Source organism: Brassica oleracea, chromosome C7 (genome assembly GCF_000695525.1).
Source record: "Brassica oleracea var. oleracea cultivar TO1000 chromosome C7, BOL, whole genome shotgun sequence".
Classification (NCBI taxonomy): domain Eukaryota; kingdom Viridiplantae; phylum Streptophyta; class Magnoliopsida; order Brassicales; family Brassicaceae; genus Brassica; species Brassica oleracea.
In genome coordinates, this window is record NC_027754.1 from 40,148,487 (window position 1) to 40,171,790 (window position 23,304).

Genomic DNA, 23,304 nt, shown 5'->3' on the forward strand with positions numbered 1-23,304 from the left:
AAATAACCAAGATAGAAAGGAACCGATCCGAATACTTGAGTACCCAAACCTATTTTCTCATTATATTTTGTGTGTATTTTATAAGTTTTACATTTGTTAAATTGATATGGTTTAAGATTTATTTGATAGATTTTTTTAACTAATTCAATAGAACATATTTGTAAGATTTCTCATAGTTTTTAAACTTTATTAATAATTTGTTTTTATTATAATACATTCTATAAAAATTAAGTTAACATAATATAAATATAATTTTATTTTAACATATGATATGCGATTTATCAAATTTAATTTTGTAAATATTTGAAACTATATAAGATGTCATGATACAATGTTTAATGATATTATTAGTACATGTATAAAATATGGAATATTATTTTAGCTTTAATATGATTGTGATCTTAGTGATATTAATATCCCACACATATCACAATGATTGTGATCCCACGAAATTAGGATTGTTCGTTAATTTTTATGGTAACACAATTAATATCTCACGAACATCACAATTTTTCATAGGTAGTTAGAGTTATTAATTATGTATAATTAGAGTGATTAATTGTAGGACCAAAAAAAAATAAGTGTAACAAAAAAGTCCAAACAACTTTCATAAGTAGATTTATTAAAACTCCTTCCCTTTTAATAGTATTGATATGTACGTATAACCTTTTATTTTTGGTTGGTATGTTCTTTTGAGGAGTCTTGTAGGTGGTAATGATATGTATGGTTCAACGGCGATCATATATATAGTATTAATTATTTCGAAGCTATATTTTAAAATATTACGATGATAATTAACGATGGTTGACAAAACTTTTTTAACTATCCACGGACTAACTGAATTAATTAATTAACGATCCACTTATAATTAATAAAATATACATATCCCTGGTAATAATGATATGTATTTTTCAAATGCGATCACATATATAGTAATAATCATTTCGAAGCTATATTTTATATTACGATGATACTTTGCGATCTACGAACTCATTGAGTTATTGATCCTTGTTCTGGGATGGGTACCATCAATTGTCAAGTTAATCTACTTATTCGTGTCCTTGCAAATGTTTCGTACACTTCTACTTATATATACTTCCAAGTCCCGCCAAAAAAAAGACATCGTAAAGAAGCATACATGTACTTGAAATTCGATTTATGTTGGTCTTCACTTGCACTTGTTCAAACCCTGATATTTTTTCTCAAGAAAATGTGTTTATATATTTATTTCTTCAAAACTAAGAATTTCTCATACAAGTCAGGACAAAAAAAAATTGTAATCGCAATCAAACTTATTTGCATGTATTTGGGCCAGTACTCTTTTAACTCTTATATTTGTCAGTAATAGTGAGAGACAGCTAGAAACTGAAGTTCCATTCGGTCATAACCAGATTTGAATAAAATATTTTCTGAAAGAAAAATTATATATTCAAACATAATCCATAATTATTATTTGTTGATTATAAACTACACACCTAAATTTGGTGTTATGGGATCTTATATTTGAAAACCATGATTCCAAATTTTTATAGTTAAGTGTTATCCTTGGCTAAGTGACAATTGACAAATGTGTGAATTGGTATGGTTGGTCCAATATTAATGAGTCAAAAGGCTTAATTGAGACTCGTTTGATCCGCATAAGAGAATCTAATCAGTGGTTGAGGTTTTAGTAGGCATTATTTAATGATTGCTAGCTTCCTTAAATGGGCCAGAGATCCAAGAGCCCAACAAAGAAGTTTGTGGGTCAGAGAGAGCCTCCAAACGAAACAGAGTCTCCCCCTGCTTCTGTTGCAATTGAATAACCTAAGAGAGAGAGAGAGAGAGAGAGAGGAAGATAGATTCACAGTTGGTAGCAGAGATTCGCAGATCGATCGAAGATGAACACTGACATCACTGCCTTGGAGAAGCCCCAGTACCCTGTCGTCGATCGGAACCCTCCATTCACGAAAGTCGTCGGAAACTTCAGCGTCCTCGATTACCTCCGTTTCTCCACCATCACCGGCGTTTCCGTCACCGTCGGCTACCTATCAGGTCCACCTCTCTCTTGAAACTTTGCATTTCATTGGTTTAATCAATCTTGTTGGAGTGGGCTCCTGATCGGTGATTCGGATTCGGCGATGTGTTAAGGGATCAAGCCAGGGATCAAGGGACCGTCGATGGTGACGGGAGGACTGATCGGACTCATGGGTGGGTTCATGTACGCTTACCAGAACTCCGCGGGTCGGCTCATGGGCTTTTTCCCTAACGAAGGCGAGGTCGCGGCAAGTCACCAGAAGCGCGGTGGTTCGTTCAATTGAATCTAGGGGTTTTCCTGGGTCTCTGTTCTGTTTGTTTAAAAAAAAAAAACAATCTTTTTCTTGTAATTGGATTTTGATTTTCTTTCTCTGATATTGTTGCTGTTTTGAGGATACGTTTGCCTCTGTTTGTCATGATGACTTATGGGTAATAAAAAAAGACTGAGCTTTCTCGCAAATGTGTGAACTGTTCTGTGATTGTGATGTTGCATTGAGGATTTAGACTATCCGGTAGGATCATGTTTAGTGTAAGTATTGGTTTGCAGAGGGAGGGACTGATGAACAAGGGAGCAGCTGCACTTGAGTCTCTCATACTGATTCTGCCTCGGTTCATGGTATTGGTCCTCACTATCTATCTAGCTTTGCCTAGGAAAGTTAGTCTTGAAATATTCAGTCCCTGCCTTGATTTGAAATCCTTTTTTTTGGGGGTTTGTTGGTAAGCTAGCTTTCGGCATCTCTGTTTGACATTAAGGTTTGAATTCACTTGCTGTATTGGGGGTAGTTAGTAGTTGTTTGTGATAAAGATAGTTTTCCTTTATTAGCATTGGCATTGTATTTGGAGTATAAGAAGAGTCCTTGACGCGATTCTTCATATGTGGTTTGGTTTGTTTAGGTTTGGTTAGTTGTTGTGCACATGATGTATTGAACGAGTGATATGTGTCCGAGACCTTTCTATGGATAAGCAGAACCTTCTTTTTCCTTCAGTTCTTCTCTCCACCTCGTAGTGTTTGGATTCTTCTTTCATGTCATGACTCGTGTCTCTTTTGTTCAACTTTCTAGACTAGTTACATCAATTTCTCTGGATGTTTATCGTTTTGGGTTTCAATGCGGGTTTTGCGGTGTGCATAAGTGAAATCAAAGTACATTGCAGTCTTAGTACACGACATTATGCTCCAAGTTGTTAAAATGAAAAAGGTGATGGTCATAAAGCCTATGTCCAATATTAACTGTATACTAATATGAAATCAATTAATTTAAATTAAAATATCTAAAAATTCATTAATGAAAATCAGTGAAATTCAAACCCGATTATATAAATCAGAAAAGACCAAATACTCTATAAGGCCTGCCCTTTATCTTATCTTTTCATATTGCTCTTCACTAGAGTCTAATGGCCACATCTTCACCATCGTTTTGTACAGTTGATTGGTTACAATGCAGATAAGTTTTCGAGGTCTGATGAATTTATGATTCATTTCGTGGTGTATTATTAGTCCTTATTGACCTTATATTACGGAGAATAATGCTATCACTATCTCCTTGGGAATCGAATCCCACTACCTTTCCTCTTGGATATGAATGAGTTCGGTTGTAGTGTACTTACTATCTATTGGTAGCCTACATTATCAACACATTTGCCGACGGTAATTTACTTACAAAATAAAAATAAATATTGTAATTTTTCATCTTTAAGAATATACTTAAACACACAAATATATATTTTTTCATTAAAAGTAAAATGCTCTTATTAAGAGAAAACCCACTTTATTGTAAAAAAAGTTAAAAAAAAAAATCAAACAAGTAAATAAATGGAATGCCGATATAGGCTATATAAAGGAATAAGCAAATAAAGAAGTGATATGGAAAGGTATTTTGTAGGGGAGAAAGAAACGTTCGTCGAATCCTCCTCCTCCTCTTCATTCCCTTGATCGCCGTCGTATGTTCAGGTCAGTTGTAGAGAATCATTGTCCCTTCGTTTTTTTCGTTTCCTATTTTCAATATCGGAATCACTCACCCCTTTGTGTAGTTCTCTGATCCACTCTCCGAGTGCCTGCGTCGTATGCTTTCCGTGTACATGTGTTTTTTGATAGTCTTTGGTTAATAAGATTCGTTTCTTGATTTCGCGAAATCACGTCTCGTCTGTTACGTAACGTGTTCGCCAAGTAGTGATAGCTTAGGGTTTCACATGCAAATGTAATGTTGGATCCGTTGAATTGTGAGCAGCTGCGAGTGATAATAGAATGGAGGAAGAGAGGGATGGATCGAGGAAAAGCAGGAAGGAGAAGGAGATGGAGAGGCGGCGTCTAAGGGATAGAGAGAGGAGACAGTCTATGAGCCAAGATGAGAGGGAAAGGCATTTAGCTCGGCGCCGCAAGAATTATCAGCTACGAAGGCAGAGAGCTGAGGTGAGCCGCATCGGCTCTCAGATCCAAGAACTCACCGGAGAAGGGAGCCAGTTAGCAGTGACATCACCTCCACACTCCGGAGATAGCAGTACTGTCCCGTTGGTTGATTCTGATCAGAGTGAGGCTCTCACAAACAGCATTCAACTAAAGGATATAAAGAATGTAATCATTTGTACGTGGTTAATGTAGGTGTGGGAATAACAGTGGAGGAGTTCGGTAAACTGGTGGGGACGATACGGCTTAGCCGTGTGAAGCATCTGGCAAGGACACTGAGAAAGTGGAGTACTAATGGTGCAGAAGCAAGCAGCAGTAATAGTGGAGGAACTAACGCAATGACAAGACGTAATTAATTAAGCTATTGCTAACTCACATATACTTAAAGAGAGGTTTTGATTAGATGTGTGTGATTTGGTGAAATGAACAGGTGCAATGTCAAGTGGGCTACGTCTGAGTCGAGTGAAACGACTGGTGAGATCAAAGGGACAGCAGGAGGGGTTGTTGTCGTCACAACATTCACCAACATAAGGTTCGTTATATATAACCTGCAAATTATTTAAGAAAGGTTGAGATTGATGATTAACACATTGTGACCTTTTGTTTCTCTCATGTAACATTTAGCTCTCTTAAAAAAATCTTCATTCTATATAACTTACTTATCTGCTTTTCTTCTTCTGTGTGTCAACAGGACTCCAGCTTCAGTAGAGTTCACAAACTTGAACGCCGAGCCTCATATGATATATGTTAGCGTGTTTGTAAAAGTCATGAACACATTATGTTTTGGAGACATTTTTTTAAGCTCACCAATTTTGTTTTACAGTACACAAGTGGGAATACATTACATTCTATACAAAAATCTTGTTTTTCGTCGTAGCCGTTTCCTATCCAAACATACATCATTTTGATTGTTAACGCAAAAAGAGAAATTTCGTAACGCAATTTCAAAGCTTATTTCAGTGTTGAATTTTGCAACAAAACAAGTACCACTAATATATCACAATGGACTCGACCAAAAAAAAAAAACCCACTGCTAGTAAGTAAAAACAATTTTTGATTTGGTTGTTTATATGTATCTGCATGTGAATTGATATATAAGTTTTCAAATTTGAGAGATACATCATCAAATGAATCCGATGGTTAATATCTTCCAGAACAGCAATCTGTCTTCCCCCAAGGCTTCAAGATAGATATGATTGTTCACTAGCTATGCTATTAATCCTTACATAAAGCAAGGTATGTCTCTGAAATAATTAGAGCTGAAACAAGATCGATCATCATAAAAAGGTTACTATACATAATACATGAATGTTCAATTTCTGACTGAGATTTGTTTAGAACAAAGCACAACAAATGTTAGGACTGACATTCATAAATCTAACAGTTCTAAATTCAAATGAAACAAGGGAACGAAGAGCATATGTGGAAATCAAAGTTATGGCTTGTTGCACCAAGTCATGTTCTCACTGAACATAATGGCCACTATAGATTCAAAGAAATGTTAAGGGTCTTTAAAAGACACAAACGTCAAGCTTTCATAGCTCAGTTGGTTAGAGCACCCGTTTAGTAAGCGGGAGGTCTTGAGTTCAACTCTCAATGAAAGCAACTTATATTTTTACCCATTTATTTGCTGCATTTTGAATGGGGCCCATTCCTTGTTTTGGGATAGGTAGAGTCTAGGGGCATATTCGGATTATCTGGACTTAGGGCTTCCGCCGTCATCCATATAAATAAAGCTACGCAGAATACAAATTTCGCATCATCTTTCTTTCAACTGTTTATCCATGGACCCTATCTATATTCATTCCTTTTCTCTTTGTATTTTTTTTTTTAAAATAAAAGATTTGTTAGGCAGTGATGAGTAAATCGAGATAGTCATGCACCACTCTGATGATTTTTAGTGCTGAGAATTTCTCTTACCATATTTCTTCTGAGCCTCTCTTTTGTAGATATTTGCTTAACGTTTTTCATCTGTTGATTTGAACATTTGTCATTGTAAATGTTTAGACTTTGAAACTTTTTATGGATAATGAAACCAATTTGCTTGAGAAAAAGGCAGTGATGACTCGGAAATATTCAAGCTCAACAGACCGGAATTAGGCGTTTCTTACCGAGATTCGTTTCTGTGTCGATACTCCCGCTGAACTGAGCCTTCTTCTCTTTATTGGATAAGCTTTTGAATTTGAGTTTTTTTACCAATCACCTACCGCTTTGATTTTTAAACCTTTTTTTTTTAATGCTTGATTAGTTTGGGTTGTGGAGATGACTATGAGGATATAATGCTCCCTCTTCTGAGTTCAGCTGAAGTAACTTGCTGGCAGAATCGAACCTAATATCACTAGCCACCACTGAGTCATCTCCCTTTATTCCCCTTATATATATTGATATTATTTATGGAGCTATAACGGTTCTCTTAAGACCTATGGAATTTTCCAAAATCAAATTCACATTCTTCTGCTAAACCCATAAACTATAACCAATAAATTCTTATCCATCCAAACCAGAACTTGTGTCTGAACGACGGCAGACTATGACTTGAATTTCTCCATCATCACAGGATTCTATGTAGACAGACTGGTATTACAATTCTGTCAGCTAACTTCAAGTTTTTAGACCAAAAAAGAATCACGACAAGGTGACAAACCAATTTATCAAACAGGAAAACAAGTGATACTTCATCCGGATAGAAGTCAACATCCCAGAATAATTTTCCATCTGAAACTTGTCCATGCATGAAACTCATATCCAGACTGATGAGATAGTAATCGCGTTGGTCAACGAACCGGACCTGGTTTGCAGTGTTTCATTGTTCTTTTAATTATTTATTTTAATGAGTTTAGTTGTTAATAATGGAGACTGATTCTTCCTAATGTTTAGGAACTTAATCATCCCACTTTTCCCATTTCATCGTTATATAGGGATCATGATACCACAATTGCTTCTTGTAACTTTTATCTATTTAAATCAATGCAAACAACAAAAAGAGGTAGTCATAACTACCCAAAAGAAAAGCGTGTTCTAATGTGTTCTTAATTTGTTCTTGAACAATTTTTTTTTGATTTGAAAAGAGACCTTAATTGGTATCAAATCACATGTTTCTAGATCAACATTGATATTTCTTGGCAAGTGACCTATCCAGACATCATTGAGGAGTCCACGTAACCACGTGGAAAACTGATCATTTGAGTTTGATAAGGTTTAAAAGTATCAACAACAACTTGACCATGAAAAACTCATTGGGAGACTGTAATCGTAAAAGAACCGTTTGAGCTTGTGATGCAGCGTATCAGTATCATCACCTTCACCGCCACTGTTATGGGTTTTCTTGTTTCAGGCTTTACTTGCGTCTTAAGTTATTAGGTTTTCCTTTTCCTATTAGAACTAGTTAATTGTTAACTTTCCTTTTCAATCTAGGACTAGCTTTATTCGAGTAGTATAAATAGAGGCTTTGGTTTTATGTAAGCACAGACTACTTTTGATTAATAAGATTTACAGATTTGAGTTTTAAAGAGCTTTTAACAAATCACTGCGAAGTGTATTCGCACAATTCGTTCTTGTTTTCGTTAAGACTTCAAGAACACGTTACCGGATTTAAGATAAAAACCCTTGAACTTGAATTCATAGCTTCCGCTCTCTATCAGGTTGTATCCGTTTTTCTTGTAAATATGTGATACTTCCCTTGCATGCATTCCTGCGACAGCATAGTTGTGTGCTCCACCGCCTCCACTCCACCTGTAACCCGCTGCACCGTAATAGCCTTACAGCTTCTTTCAAACTCCTTGTAACACATTACACATACCCTGTAATGTGTTATCCAAGTGATGTTCCTTTCTTTAGCTGATGCTCCACCTGAAAGCTAGAACGTGTTACAGGTGTACAAACTTTGATCTCTTAATTGAAAGCTTCAGACTTTACGACCCTCGTAAGAGATAACTACAGTCAAATTCCTGATGAGTCAACTAACCATGGGATGCCCATCTATGCAAGAAAAGCAAACCTGTAGTTCAACGATTAAGTTCAAGACAAGTCTTCTCTTTGATTATGTTTTGTTTTATGCAAATAATCAGATCACTACTTCACTACATATCTTGTCGCAACAGAGCAACGTGAATCACTTTCACATTGTATTCTATGTTTTAAGTTCTATTGAAATCAATATAAAGGTCTTGGCACAAATTAACAAATGTCAAGATGGCCGAGTTGGTCTAAGGCGCCCGCTTCAGGTGCGGGTCCGAAAGGGCGTGGGTTCAAATCCCACTCTTGACAATATATCCATTTTTCCACCTTTTATTATAAGCAAGTAAATAGTGCTTTGGAACTAAAAGTATTGTTGTTCTGTGGGGTTTGAACCAAACAATATAAAGATATAAATAGTGAAGGTTAGTAACTTAGTATAGTTCTTATTACCAAGATGATGAACGCGTATTATTGTAATAGTGAAGGCTAATTTAGCAGCAGTGAACTCAAATGATACTTTCTGGATAATTGAAATTCAGCGTCTAACTAATGATGTCTCATGTCATTGGCTCCTCGTGCGAAGACATTCGTTTTTTTTTTCCTTCAACTTGAATTTTTAAGAATTGACTTGTGTTGTTAATGTGCCAATAATAGGCAGGTCAAACTATTACAGTTTCTAACTAACACTAGACAGCTTGACGAAAAACAGTTAATTTAACCAAGGGAAATTGAGAAGAAAACACAACCACAAACATGACCATTTTCAGTGAATTGTTCTTATCCCACATGTGCAGCTAAAGTTAATCCTTATTGACTGGATAATTGACCACTTGTTTACCATAAACTGTCTCTTTCTATCTCTAAATTTAGCATTTTCAACCTTAGTGTCTTCTCTATATATACCTCAAGACTTGAGCATTAATTATTTTGTTCGAACACTCACCATCTTTCAGGAGTTTTTTGTATTAAAACAACGACTGAGATTTCGAAGACTCACTGTTATATTGACCAGGTAAATTTCCGCTGCTTTGTAAATCATCTGGCTGATGTAAGTTGAAAAAATAACTTTTTTTACTAATTATACAATAAGTAACTAACTGAGAAGTTTATTCAGAAAAATATCTTGTGCTAATCTCTTGAAACAGAAAGAAATCATGTGATCCAATAATCAATCCACTGCCAAAATAAATTGAGTTGATAACTTTCTAGCAGGGTCAACAAAATATTAACTTTTTTTTCTTTTTTTTGTTTAAACACACAACAAAATATTAACATTTCCAGAAAATGTAACGATAATAAACGTTTTAAAGATTGCACCTTTTTCATTTTTGTCAAGAATCTCGTGAAATTCGGACCCAACTGTCCCAAAATTTATTACACGAGATACATAGTCAAAGGGGATTAGTCTATGTGGGTCCCACTTAATAGAATCTTATCCAATTCATCTCATCTTCTATCTATCCTCTCGTCTTACACAACAACAGTAACATTATTCTTTTCTGTAACTCTCTAGTGCGACTCGACAATTTGTTCAAACTTCAAAGGATGATTTTCGCTTGACGATTTTGATTATATATTGTCCTGATCTTATAATATATTTGAATGGGAAAGGAACAAAATAAAAATCTCAAAAGCTTTAATGTATGGAAAATTCAAGATTCGATATTCGTCTATATCTCTCTATATTATTAACATCTCTAGTATTGGTCGCAGGCATAAGAGAATCGCTTTTTCATTACATTGAGATAAAGCAGAGTTTCAGACAAAGATGGTGGAAGGAGGAATAGCCAAAGCAGACAAAACAGAGTTCACAGAGTGCTGGAGAACAACATGGAAGACGCCTTACATCATGCGTCTCGCCTTCTCCGCCGGAATCGGAGGTCTTCTCTTCGGCTACGACACCGGCGTCATCTCCGGCGCTCTTCTCTTCATCAAAGAGGATTTCGACGAAGTCGACAAGAAAACATGGCTTCAGTCGACGATCGTCAGCATGGCGGTGGCCGGAGCCATCGTCGGAGCAGCCGTCGGAGGCTGGATCAACGATAGGTTCGGCAGGAGGATGTCGATCTTGATCGCCGACGTGCTTTTCCTGATCGGCGCCATCGTCATGGCGTTTGCTCCGGCTCCTTGGGTAATCATCGTCGGGAGAATCTTCGTCGGGTTCGGCGTTGGTATGGCGTCGATGACGTCGCCGCTTTACATATCGGAAGCTTCTCCGGCGAGGATTAGAGGAGCGCTTGTGAGTACCAACGGTCTTCTCATCACCGGTGGACAGTTCTTCTCTTACCTCATCAATCTCGCCTTTGTTCAGGTAAGTAAACATAAGACCACCTCCATCCATCAGATGTTTTAAAAAGGGGTTCTAAAAAAAATAAATCAAAAAAGAAATAAAAACCCAGAACCGGTTCTAAATATGGCATTTACAGAGATGGTTAGAACCCGTTACGTGTCTCATTGATATTGGATAATGCATTTTTTGTCTCTCTCTTCTTTCTCGAGGTTTCCAGCGTGACAACAATAGACAAATCCGTCGTTGATCGGAAGGTGAAAGCTCCGTCACCGTCTCTTCTCCTTCATCTCGTTCTCATGACGCCACCGAGACCACCGTCAGGGAGACAAAGGCCGCTGCGTTATTAATCAGATTCAGAGAGAACAGAAGGTAGCGGCAGTTGGGACACGCTTGAATGGAACAAACTCAATGTAATCCCCCTATTTTCAATTCTCTATCGATTCTTGGGTTTCAAAAGCTTTCTCCTTTCACCCACAATTAGACATACATCACGTGAATTTCGTGTTTCTGGGAATTTTTGAAAAGTTCATATTTTGGGAATTAATTGCTCAAATTCTAATGTTTTTTTTTCTATTTGGATCTGATTAAGTCGCAGCACACAGCTTCAGGTTCAAGTTCAACATCTTTCGCTAATTTGAGTTGCTTGCTCGAATCCGAGAGGGTCATCGTTGAGGTATATATATCTATGTCTCTTGAATTGGTCATTGTTACCTTATCTGGCTATTGAAATCCAACATTGGTTTGTTTTTGATAAACTCTCTCCCCTCCTTTTTCAAGTATCAGTGTGGCTCATTTGTGCAGCCTCTGATCTTTGTTTCTGGGTTTCTACAGATTCTCTTGGTTTTGAAGATCATTCTTACTCTTTGATGCTTTTACTACACAGAAGCTCATAGGAAATATGGTGGAATTGGAACTCTTCTTGTGATCAAGGTCTGCCATTGAGCATAAGATTAATCTTGCTTTTGTTTCTTGTGTTTTTGTTTAATCAAAGTTTGCTTTCTGTGTTTTGATTTTTCAGGTCTCTCCTGAATCAGCAAAGCCAATTTGGAGAACTGGTGGCAGATCCAGTTACTAATGAGCTGCTTCATTACACCGAGAAACCCGAAACTTTTGTATGTACATATCACTGAGATGACTCAGATTTTTATCATCTCCAAGATTTGATTCTAATGTTTTTCTTTAATCTTGGAAACTCAGGTCAGTGACCGTATTAACTGCTGTGTTTATGTATTTTCTATTTGGATTTTGATTAAGTCGCAGCACACAGCTTCAGGTTCAAGTTCAACATCTTTCGCTAATTTGAGTTGCTTGCTCGAATCCGAGAGGGTCATCGTTGAGGTATATATATCTATGTCTCTTGAATTGGTCATTGTTACCTTATCTGGCTATTGAAATCCAACATTGGTTTGTTTTTGATAAACTCTCTCCCCTCCTTTTTCAAGTATCAGTGTGGCTCATTTGTGCAGCCTCTGATCTTTGTTTCTGGGTTTCTACAGATTCTCTTGGTTTTGAAGATCATTCTTACTCTTTGATGCTTTTACTACACAGAAGCTCATAGGAAATATGGTGGAATTGGAACTCTTCTTGTGATCAAGGTCTGCCATTGAGCATAAGATTAATCTTGCTTTTGTTTCTTGTGTTTTTGTTTAATCAAAGTTTGCTTTCTGTGTTTTGATTTTTCAGGTCTCTCCTGAATCAGCAAGCCAATTTGGAGAACTGGTGGCAGATCCAGTTACTAATGAGCTGCTTCATTACACCGAGAAACCCGAAACTTTTGTATGTACATATCACTGAGATGACTCAGATTTTTATCATCTCCAAGATTTGATTCTAATGTTTTTCTTTAATCTTGGAAACTCAGGTCAGTGACCGTATTAACTGCTGTGTTTATGTATTTACACCTGACATTTTTACTGCCATAAGACTAAGAGATGTTTCCTCTCAAAGGAAAGACACAGGTAAAAAACAAGTAACAAAGATCTTACAACATAATGTATATGTTTTCTTCTCTTATTAGTATACATATTCAAAAGCCCTCTCATTCTTGTTCCTTTTTCTCTTGTCTTAGCAATTCTGAGACGTGTTTCCAGCTTTGAAGCTCTTCAACCGGCAACAAGGTTTGTCTGTCTGTCTCTTGTCTGCGTGTCTCTTGTCTGCGTGTCTCTTCATACATAACTGAATAGCCTTTTGAACTGAATCATCTTCTTATATGATATGTTTTCACCCTTTAGAAAAAAAAAAAATTTAAGAACCTCTAAGAGGTTCTCCCATTGGACCATGAGAAAATTAATTACACTAACAAAGGTTCTAAACTTTTCAAATCACACAATTAATTATTAAATTATTCATTAGAGCCCATAATAGGCTCTAACCATTGGAGTTGCTCTAAAAGCTTCAAACTTATTATGCATGGTTTAGTTCATTGGCTATTGGTTTATCAGTTTCCGGTTTATTTAAATTACTTCCGGTTATCGTAAAGTGTAACTATATAAACTAATGTAACAAACTTTATTTGATTTAAGTTTATGAATACATTTGATATTTTCATTTTCACTCTGGTTTTGATTTGAAAATGTTATGATTTAACAGACTCCGGGAACATGGAGGTGGATGTTGGGAGTTGCGGGAGTTCCGGCGATAGTTCAGTTTGTGTTGATGCTGTCACTGCCGGAGTCTCCACGGTGGCTATACAGAAAAGACAGAGTTGCGGAGTCGAGAGCGATTCTCGAGAGAATATACCCGGCGGAGGAGGTGGAGGCGGAGATGGAGGCGTTGAGAGAGTCTGTGGAGGCGGACGAGGCCATCATCGGAGATAGTTTTGGCGCCAAACTCAAAGGAGCGTTTGCGAACGCTGTCGTCCGACGTGGACTCGCGGCTGGTGTTACGGTCCAGGTGGCGCAACAGTTTGTGGGGATCAACACGGTGATGTATTACAGTCCCTCCATTGTGCAGTTCGCTGGTTACGCGTCCAACAGTACAGCCATGGCTTTGTCTCTTATAACTTCTGGTCTTAACGCGATTGGTTCGATTGTGAGCATGATGTTTGTGGATCGGTACGGGAGAAGGAAGCTGATGATCATCTCTATGTTTGGGATCATATCGTGTCTTATTATCTTGGCCACGGTGTTCTCACAAGCGGCCATTCATGCGCCCAAGATCGATGCATTGGAGTCAACCACGTTTTCTCCAAACGCTACTTGTCCAGCGTTTGCGCCGCTCGCGACCCCAAACGCTCCTCCCTCGGGTTGGAACTGCATGAAGTGTCTCAGGTCCGAATGTGGGTTCTGCGCCAGCGGAGTACAGCCGTATGCGCCAGGAGCATGCGTGGTGTTATCAGACGACATGAAGGCGACGTGTCACTCAAAGGGAAGAACGTACTTCAAAGATGGGTGTCCTAGCAAGTTTGGATTCTTGGCAATAGTGTTTTTGGGGCTTTACATTGTAGTGTACGCACCAGGTATGGGGACTGTCCCATGGATTGTCAACTCTGAGATCTATCCGCTTAGATATAGAGGTCTTGGAGGAGGAATAGCTGCCGTCTCGAATTGGGTCTCTAATCTGATTGTGAGCGAGAGCTTTCTCTCACTCACACATGCGCTCGGCTCCTCTGGGACTTTCCTTCTCTTTGCTGGCTTCTCAACGGTTGGACTCTTCTTCATTTGGCTGCTCGTGCCTGAGACCAAAGGACTTCAGTTTGAGGAGGTCGAGAAGTTGCTCGAGGCTGGCTACAAACCTAGTCTCTTACGGCGGAGGAACAAGGCCAAAGGTGCTGATACGGCTTAAGATGAAGTCTTAAATTTTTTCTCTTTTCTTATTATTACTACGACCAATTCCAATTTCTTTTGTATGAGTCTCAAGGAATACACTGTATCAAGAACTCTTTAAAACCTCAAAAGAATACGTGATTTAATACAAAACTAGACCTTCGCGCGGATATTTATTTTTAATAATTTATTTGTGTTTCTACTAAATGTTATATTCTTATCACATAGTTTGTTGTTGTAATATAACATGATGAAAAATAACAATTTTAAAAGATTACATAAAATATTTTTTTCTTGTTTTACCGTAAATTGTATCACCAATATTAGATATTATATAAATAAATCCAACATTTATTTAATTAGACTTATGTGTAATATATATAGAAAATATTTTTTGTGAATCAAAAGTACGAAAAAGAGACAAGAATGAGTTAGTATGCTATTAAAAATGATACATTAGTTATAAAATTTGTATAAAAATAAATTAATTGTTCAACTTATTTCAAATTTGTAACATATAACCAATTAAATTTTAAAATTTAAAGAAAATAAAACGAAAAACTCAATTTAATTTATCTGATAAAGACATTAATAATGGACTTTAGTTTCTGTATATTCTATTTAACAATTTTGTAAAACCAATAATTGTTAATGGCACATTAGTTCAAAGCCCATCTATAACTATTTTTTCCGGAAAAGCTAATAACAAAATGTGTCTTGGCAACGTGCTAGCAACCACTTCTATCTCTGTTTTCTTTTTTTATATGTCGGTGAATCCCCTTTGCTATCTCTTTATCTTCTTCGATGAAGTCGATGTTAATCAATATACGAAACAACCATGAAATCCGTTAATCATCTAATCACTGATTATTATAAATTCAATATTGGGCTTTACTTTTTCCAGCCACTCTCCAATAGGAAGGTTACGTTGTGTCCAAAACATGTGAGTTTTTGTGCATGATGCATGTATTTTACCATCCTGAAAATATTTGAAGGCGTATTAGATACCATAATTATGAAAAGCATACAAAAATTAAACGGCCGTAGAACTTATTGTTTCATGAAGACTATTTCAAGTGTCTCGTCAGGGATATAGGGGTTTTGTTTCGGTGAGTGAATGAGTTTAACTTGCACACACCATCTGTTTTTGTAAGGTTTAACCTTGTGAAGCAACGTAAAACTTTTGTTTGTTGACATGGTGGTTTGTCTTTGTGATAGAAGGTGATATTGAAAGGCGTTTGGAAATGAAACTATATATAATGACACACTAAAACCCTTGAACAAGAGAATATCTGCTAACCACGTGAATTAAATTGCACAATATATTGGGTGTATAAAATACTACGGTCAGAAAAAATTTAGGCAATAGTTTGGATTCTAATGATTCACAATATTTGATATAGATATTTGGTGAAATAATTATTTGGTGTAATTGGGCAAAAAAAATCGGATTTTTATTTACATTTAATTCCTATAATTATTGTAGATTGGAGAGCAAGTCCAGGGAGAAAGAGTATTTTTGTTTGAGCGTTGATACATAATTAATGGAATACTTAAAGTATTCTCATTCCCCGATAAAATTATCTTCAAGAACGTAGAGGAGGTAGGATGGTCAGTTGGTCATTATTTCGTTCAAACAAATTAGGTGATTCAGTTTCTATATCTTATAGCGATATCAAATATTTTTTATTGATTACGTATGAATAGACTTAGAAAGATATTATTGTTTTGACTTTGAATTTTTTTTTTTAACAAAAGTAGAACAGTCAAATTGGGGCTAATAATAACAAAACAAATAAGTAAATTGATTTTTGGGGATAATAATAACAAAATATAATAATAAAACAAATAATTTTGTTTATTTAAAAAAGGTAGGTAATTTAGTAAATAGTAAATTGATTTTTGGTCAATACTAACGAAATTAATACAAACTTAAGAATATAGTAATTCAATAATTGGTTTGAATTTTAGTTAAATAAAAAAAAACGTAAACCTTCATTTTTTTTTCTTTTTTTTTCTTAATCTGTCATGTTTGTTTATCTATATTATTAAAAGAAAAACTAATGGTAATTTTCCATTGCTTTGTATACAAGTGGATTAGGTATAGGTGAAGAAGAACAAATATATTTTTTATAGGTTATATTAAAAAAAAACTCGAGGTTATAGTTAATTGATGCCATAATATTACCGTCATTGTTGCCATTTTTCTTGTTAAATTAAAATTAGAAAAATGCATTTATTAATCGGAAAAAGACACCATTAATTTAAGAAAATATTATTTATAATCTCAGTGGCATTTTAGTGTAAATAACTTGCAAAACTAAGAGATAATTTAAATTTGTACAAACTAAAAAATAATTTAAATTTGTACTCTCGTTTTAATAGATCAGATTCTCTGTAATTTGACCTCAATTAACGTCATTTACCAAAAGTGGTTTGCAAAAGCATATCTATACATATAAAGTTGGTTTTTTCTCTTCTTATGACATGTGGAAGGGAGGTTTGTTGACATGTGTCATCATGTTTGTTTTATAATTTTAAATCCTTCTTCATTTAAATTATTGCAATTTGCTCCATCAATTTCCAATTATGTACTACCTAATCTTTCTCATATTTATTGGTCCCTAAAATTCAAGAAATAAATAAAAGAATATAAATATATTTTAAATATTTAATTTATTCACAAATAAAAATAGCATAAACTTTCATCATTTTATTATTTTTGCCAATTTTTATTATTTATTTCACTATTAATATCTTAAGATAATCAAATTAAGAATAAGAAACTAGAGCAACGCAAATAACCAAGAAAGCGGACCAAAGGAAGAATAATAATCGAAATGCCAAAGCCAGAAGCAAGAATATATATGCCTAAAGCACCGAAATCACAACCAGTAGCTAAAAGGTAAGAAACACCTCACAAACTAAACAAGAACATACAAGACGACCATGCAAGTGCAAAACCACAAAGCACTGGATAGAAGGGACCAAAGCTCCAAGAGACTAACTCCACACACCTATACCAAGAAAAATATAGAAAGAAAAGAAACAACTTGAGAAATGGAGAATGAAAGACAAACACTGAGAAATCAGGGACTAAACTTGAGACCAGAAATAACCTTCCAAGCCCACATAGCATACACGAACAAAAACATTATCCAAACCTGAAGTGACAAACACGGTGAAAGGGAGAGCCACCATAGATGCGATGAAAGCTGCAAAGAGATGCGAGAATAGAGAGGGAAAGGGAGACGAAACGAAATCAACAAACTATGGAACCGTCCTCGAGCTATAAAAGAAAGCATATAAATCAGAATACCAAAAATAGATCTTGAAAACCAATACGAACAGAGACACTATTGACGGTAAGCCAACAACGATGAATACAACATCAAAGACGACTAAACTCTGGCCCAACCAAAGAAGCACAGTTCCAAACATCAGCTGAAATCTAAGGAAAAAGAGTACCTGTCATTATTAATTGGAACAGCCTGCAATGCCGTGAGAATCAACCGAACAACTGAAAACTCATAAACCTGATCTACAACAAATACCATATAATCTCACAGGTGAAGAAGACAAGGAAGAACAAGAGAAAGAGGTGAATCTTTTTTCCGGTGATGGTGAGAAGTATCGCACACCAGAAAGTTAACGAAATACATAGACGGTGACAGCTCAAGGTCAAAATATGGGGATATGGCAAAAAACACAGTTATAATTAAAAAAAAATAAAATACAATTTTGATGCTGAAACCGTTAATCTTAGAATCAACAAATGCGTAGATACAAAGTTATTGAAATTAAATATTCTTTTACGTTAGAGGCTCACTTCACTACTAACAAGTACTATACACACAAAAACAAATTATTCAAAAAAAACAAACACAAAATATATTAATATATCACCTACTACTATAAAACACACTAAAAATATCAAGTAATGCTCTTAACAAATAAAACCGACAACAAAATTACATTATCCAAAATATCATACTCTTAACAATAATAAAACAATATGCCGCGAGAAATCCCCCTAGTTCTTCTATAAATAAAGCAGCCAACTTTGTGTACCTAAAGTATCAAAGGTAACAATAAAAGTGAAAAAGTTAACTTCCGGGGCAAGCATAAGCATCATTGTCGATGAGGTGGGACAAACTACTGTTTCAACGCTAACCATTACCATTGTAGGAATTATCAGTGGTACCAGATAAGGTGACACACAAACCATCCACCAGATCCACCGTCTCTCCCACATACACACCGTCATTGACCAAGAAATATGTATTAAAATTGCATTGCTCTTCATTGAACAAGCATTTGCCGACGCTACAAGCTATTTGCCTTGAAAACCAGCGTATTCCACCCCTCACACCCAAGTGCTAGACTAGTAATCCAAATAACACTCCTTTAAAACCCTTAAGAACTAGCTTAACATCATGAATACAAAGAAAGATCAAAGTCAGTCACGTTTTCTTGGACTCCTTTGATCCTCTCTTTTTACAGTCGAAACAAAATGCTATACAAAACCACAATAAATACACTCAAGTATATACATACTACTAGACTGATGAAAACCTCTGTTTACATGGTTGCATTCAAAGGAACCATGCAAATGCAGTTCAAGGGCTTGATGAACTTCCCTCCTTCCTTGACTCCCTAAGATAACCCAGAAGTCTTTCTGCCTGCAGAACAGAAAACAATGACAATTCATCAAAAGCTCAAGCTGTTATAAAGCTAGTCAAAAAAAGATAGGTAAAGTTCTTACCTTGCGTTTAGCTCTAACGCTAACGCTGCCGCTCTGGGAGAGACCCACAAGCGGAGGAATCGCACCTTCCCTCACAAGCAACCCACGGTTCCTGACACTATCACCACAAAGCTGCAACAACGTCAACACCGCAAACTCTTTCCCTTTCACCGATCCATCCTCAATAGCCTCCACGAGCGCCGCGATCCCTCCTTCCTCAACAATAGCTTCTTTACCTTCCTCAATCCCCGCCAAGCTGCTCAGAACCACCATCGCCTTCTCCGCCATTCCCGTCCCTTCCTCCCCCACAAGCTCCACCAACGGCTTCACCGCTCCAGCTGCAACCGCTCTCTCTTTATTCTGCTGAAGCGTGCAAAGCTTGTAAAGCGTCGTGAGCGCGTCCTTCTTCCCCCTGCAAGATCCATTCAATATAAGAGAAACAAGCGGCGGAATCGAACCGCACACTCCGATCGAGTTCTTGTTCTCCTCCACGAGGGCCAAGCTGAGCAATGCGCACGCGGCGTTCTGCTTTGAAGTCTCCGTCCCCGTCTTAAGCACCCACACCAACGGCTTGATAGCTCCTCCCGCAACGATAACAGATTTGTTCTGATCGTGAAGAGAGAGGTTCAACAGAGCTGTAACGCCATGCTCCTGCGTCAACGGATCGTTGCAACGAAGAAGCGGAATCAGAGCTTGGATAGCTCCAGACTCCCCAATCAACAAACGGTTATCCGCACGATTCTTCGCCAGTAGCCTCAGCTTCGCGGCCGCGGATCGTTTAATAGCAACGGAAGATGATCGAAGTCCGTCGACGCAGAGCTTCACCGTCGGCTGCAGATCTTCCGGCGAGATACACTCGATGATCTCCGTGGAGAAGCTTTCCCTCTCCAGAAACCCTAGACACGGCTCTGGATCTTGCACTCTCACGTTCTCGTTAACATCCGGCGATGGCAAGCAAGCGAGACGATGAAGCTCACCGGAGATATCGCTGCTACACGCGGAGAAATCGCTAAACGCTTGAGAGATGTCGAGGAAGACTTCATCTATCACTGAGGAAGCTTTTGAATGGGCCGATAAGTTGGTTTTTTTCGAAGCTAGCTCGCCGAGCCTCATGTCGACGACGGAATCGGAAAGGTACTCGTCGCCGACGAATGAGCAGGACTGGTCTCCGCTTTGGTAGAAGTTAGATCTAACCGTTCTCATCGACCGGCCAGTTTGACGGTGTATCCTCTCCGTCGACGAGGAAGGTGAGCCGTAGAAGTTCGTTGTTAATTGGAGGCGGGTTGAGTTTGAATGTGATAACGAATCCTCCACGGAAACCATTTTGTTTTCAGTTTCTCGGAGCTTTCATGGCGAGATTATAGAAGAGGAGGCTTGAGGAAGACGATGAGAAGGCTTTTTAGCTGTTTTAGTATATGGGTGACTCTGAAGTCACGGGACTGTGACGAGTTTTATCATAATGATGACACGTGGAGAGATCTAGAGTTGAATCTGTATTAAATCGACGATTCCCAGGAGCTGCATGTCTGTCTCACCATCCATGTGGCTGTGACTTTTAGGTGAACCAAGGGGGTCCGTTTTAAAGTACATTCTTGCCCTTCAAACAGAGGAGCCGACTCCACAGGATATGTGGGGCCAGTTGATTTTTTGGTAATTTGATGGGGTTGAGTTATGAATGGCTGAGGAATTGATTTTCTAGACCGTTAGATTGTATATCCAACGGTTCGTAAAGCTTTCAAAGAACATCTTGCCGCACGTGCCCAGCTTTAGCTTGTCCACACGTGGCCATGAAAACGGACATAGATACATTCATTCATACATCGTCTTCTTAACATCAAGGAGAAGGAATTTTTTTTTTTTTTTTGGGTTCAACGTCAACTTTCATTATCTAAATTGTGAACACGGATTACAACCACACAAGTTTTCAACCCGATGTACAAACGACGCAATCTAGTATCGCCTAGAATCACTGAGTTGGATCCTAAACTACCTGATCAAATCATCGCTGTAACTTTCACCACAACGAACCGAATTCATCTCACAACTCGAGATAAACCGGTTCTTAAACCCTAAGATTAGACCACAAAGACGAACATAGTAATAGCACAAGAAACCCATGACGCTAACCAGCTATCCTTTAGAAACCAACTATTGAGCCCTAATGATTTGCATTCAGTCTGTGTCCCAACAGTGTCAACACCACAGGTGCATCCCGTTCGAACCTCATACCTTCCGGCTATCACTATCCCGCTTCTAAGCCTGAAACCGAACAAGGAAGTCCGGACTGAAAGCGGACCTTGGTGACTGCAACCGGAATGCGCCCTACCAAATCGTAGCTAGCAGAGGTGCAGAGTCAGACCATCGGCTCGACCTCGAGACCGTCGCCGGCGTTGGGAAGTCGATCTCCGCCGCACTAAACCCGCAAGAGCTCTTCTCCGGTTGACTACTCCGTTGTCGAAGCACCTTGCAGCACGTCGTCTCTCCGAGAACCGAAGAGCCAAGCCTATGTTCACCACCCGTTGAGCCACTCCTCCACCGTCTCACCGCCATAGGGGAGAGTAGATCCGGTCTTGAGGAGTCGTCTGGTCGCGTCACGCGCCGTCGCCGCGACGGTAGAACCGTAGATCTCGAAAAGGAGAAAACTGGATCTGACGGGACCGTCGGTCCTAAAAGCCGACTTCCACCTCTGACGGTCTTCCTTGGGCCTCGTCGTTTCTCCATAAGAAGCCGGGACCATTTCCGTCGACTAAAAGTAGTCTCCGGAGGTCAACGACAACACAGAGATTCAAACATATCGGCTTAGATTGAACAGAGAGAGAGGAAGCAAAGAGAAAACGAGATTAAGAGAGGAAGAGGTGTGCCTCCGACGCCAACGACGGATCGATGTCGGAGCTAGGGTTTATGCTGTCGGCGTCCGCAAGATTCGCGAGAGAGAGAGTAGTTTGGTCTTCACCTTCATGGAGAAGGAATTTTAATTTTGCACGAGGCAATATTTCTCAAACTTGTACATGAAAATATCAATTTCCTTTTCCAACAATTAGATCTGAAAATGTCTAAATTACTAAAAAAAAATTAATCTATCTGACTTTACAATAGAATAAACAAGAGAGCATGGGATAATCGATCATCCGTTTAATCACCATCCTCGTAAAAACAATAAGAGACCAATAGATTGCATGATTAAGATCACTGATTGGTCGATCAGCTCGATCATTTGTATGAAAAATTATATATATAAACTTTTTCAGTTTGGTAAAGATTTTGACCACATCTTCATAATTAGTCACAATTTCCTCAAAAACTAGCTCTATATAAGATGAGCCATTTCGAGTGGACTGCTTACACTAGGCCCCATCCAAAAACACCGGATTGTTTGGTAAAATCCCTCGAATGAATTGTAAAAAAACCACTCAACTAAAACTCATATGAAATAAACCTTCAACTTTAATTTCGTTAACATATCTTACTCTCCGTCTAAAAACCGTGACGGAGGGTGATATACGTTAACGGTTTATAAGTTGAGAGTTTATAATAGGGTTTTTAGTAATTAAACCCCTCAACTAAAGAAGAATCGTAAAAAAAACCTTCAACTAAAAATAAAATAAACCCTCAACTTTAATTCCGTTAACATATGTTACCCTCCGTCTAAAAAACCGTGACTGGGGTGACATATGTTAACGGTTTATAAGCTGAGAGTTTATAACGTTGAAAACTTTGTTGATGGTTATTTTTACAATTCAAAAATAGTTGAGAGGCTTTATCACTAAAACTAATTTATAAAGTTTAATACATTAATCTATTATAAAATTAATTTATACATCTTAAATTAATAAATTTTAACACTACTTACAACTTATTATAACTTCAAAATATTAAATTATTTGATACTTGGCAATAGTGATATAAAAAAAATTGTGTTTATATCGTCATTGTCAAATATCAAATAATTTAAAGTTTCTAAGTTATATTAAGTCTTAAGTAGTGTCGAGGATAATTCATCCATGAAGTCAATCTTTCTATTTAGAGTAGGACGCACTTTTTCATATTTTCATGATTTTCGTCATCCGGCTCATACTTTCCTATTTTCCTATATTGTTCTTGATTTATTGTATTACTTTATGTTTCAAATATATTA

General features: G+C 37.4%; 6 protein-coding genes and 2 non-coding genes across 14 annotated transcripts in view; 6 read left to right on the top strand and 2 right to left on the bottom strand.

Annotated features, from left to right (window-relative positions):
* LOC106304351 overlaps positions 1-764 on the top strand; it is a 4,516-nt gene extending 3,752 nt beyond the window's left edge. The window contains exon 2 of the mRNA XM_013740759.1: positions 652-764. The gene's annotated coding sequence lies outside the window, so the exon portion shown is untranslated. The remainder of the gene's footprint in view (positions 1-651) is intronic.
* Positions 1-1,377, bottom strand: part of LOC106303280 (endoplasmic reticulum oxidoreductin-1-like) — a 4,305-nt gene extending 2,928 nt beyond the window's left edge. Inside the window, exon 1 of the mRNA XM_013739597.1 lies at positions 1,367-1,377. Within this exon, the coding sequence (XP_013595051.1) occupies positions 1,367-1,377 (11 nt within the window). The remainder of the gene's footprint in view (positions 1-1,366) is intronic.
* Positions 1,378-1,773: 396 nt separating this feature from the next.
* Positions 1,774-2,473, top strand: LOC106303864 (NADH-ubiquinone oxidoreductase 20.9 kDa subunit-like). Of its 2 annotated transcripts, XM_013740209.1 has the most exons (3): positions 1,774-2,031; positions 2,128-2,323; positions 2,358-2,473. In XM_013740209.1, the coding sequence occupies exons 1-2, from the start codon at positions 1,878-1,880 to the stop codon at positions 2,295-2,297; spliced, it is 324 nt and encodes a 107-aa protein (XP_013595663.1). In that variant the 5' UTR covers positions 1,774-1,877; the 3' UTR covers positions 2,298-2,323; positions 2,358-2,473. The 2 variants fall into 2 exon arrangements, with proteins under 2 accessions (XP_013595663.1, XP_013595662.1); XM_013740208.1 differs by having other exon boundaries at positions 2,128-2,473.
* Positions 2,474-3,878: 1,405 nt separating this feature from the next.
* LOC106305310 lies at positions 3,879-5,206 on the top strand. Its single transcript, XM_013741689.1, has 5 exons — positions 3,879-3,961; positions 4,239-4,538; positions 4,610-4,762; positions 4,845-4,946; positions 5,106-5,206. The coding sequence occupies exons 2-4, from the start codon at positions 4,256-4,258 to the stop codon at positions 4,943-4,945; spliced, it is 537 nt and encodes a 178-aa protein (XP_013597143.1). The 5' UTR covers positions 3,879-3,961; positions 4,239-4,255; the 3' UTR covers position 4,946; positions 5,106-5,206.
* Positions 5,207-5,945: 739 nt separating this feature from the next.
* TRNAT-AGU lies at positions 5,946-6,019 on the top strand. The gene has a single exon. It is a non-coding gene; the product is annotated as a tRNA-Thr (tRNA).
* Positions 6,020-8,599: 2,580 nt separating this feature from the next.
* TRNAL-CAG lies at positions 8,600-8,680 on the top strand. The gene has a single exon. It is a non-coding gene; the product is annotated as a tRNA-Leu (tRNA).
* Positions 8,681-10,879: 2,199 nt separating this feature from the next.
* LOC106307056 (inositol transporter 4-like) lies at positions 10,880-14,597 on the top strand. 6 transcript variants are annotated; one of them, XM_013743897.1, is made up of 7 exons: positions 10,880-11,071; positions 11,257-11,334; positions 11,493-11,591; positions 11,680-11,773; positions 12,523-12,619; positions 12,730-12,778; positions 13,251-14,597. In XM_013743897.1, exon 7 carries the CDS (start codon positions 13,272-13,274, stop codon positions 14,442-14,444), a length of 1,173 nt encoding a protein of 390 aa, XP_013599351.1. In that variant the 5' UTR covers positions 10,880-11,071; positions 11,257-11,334; positions 11,493-11,591; positions 11,680-11,773; positions 12,523-12,619; positions 12,730-12,778; positions 13,251-13,271; the 3' UTR covers positions 14,445-14,597. The 6 variants fall into 6 exon arrangements, with proteins under 6 accessions (XP_013599351.1, XP_013599354.1, XP_013599352.1 ...); XM_013743900.1 differs by having other exon boundaries at positions 11,545-11,591; XM_013743898.1 differs by having other exon boundaries at positions 10,884-11,071; positions 11,251-11,334.
* A 4,094-nt stretch (positions 14,598-18,691) lies between these two features.
* LOC106306790 (U-box domain-containing protein 4-like) lies at positions 18,692-20,576 on the bottom strand. Its single transcript, XM_013743541.1, has 2 exons — positions 19,191-20,576; positions 18,692-19,107 (listed from the first exon to the last, which is right to left on the bottom strand). The coding sequence occupies exons 1-2, from the start codon at positions 20,490-20,492 to the stop codon at positions 19,045-19,047; spliced, it is 1,365 nt and encodes a 454-aa protein (XP_013598995.1). The 5' UTR covers positions 20,493-20,576; the 3' UTR covers positions 18,692-19,044.
* Positions 20,577-23,304: the final 2,728 nt, after the last annotated feature.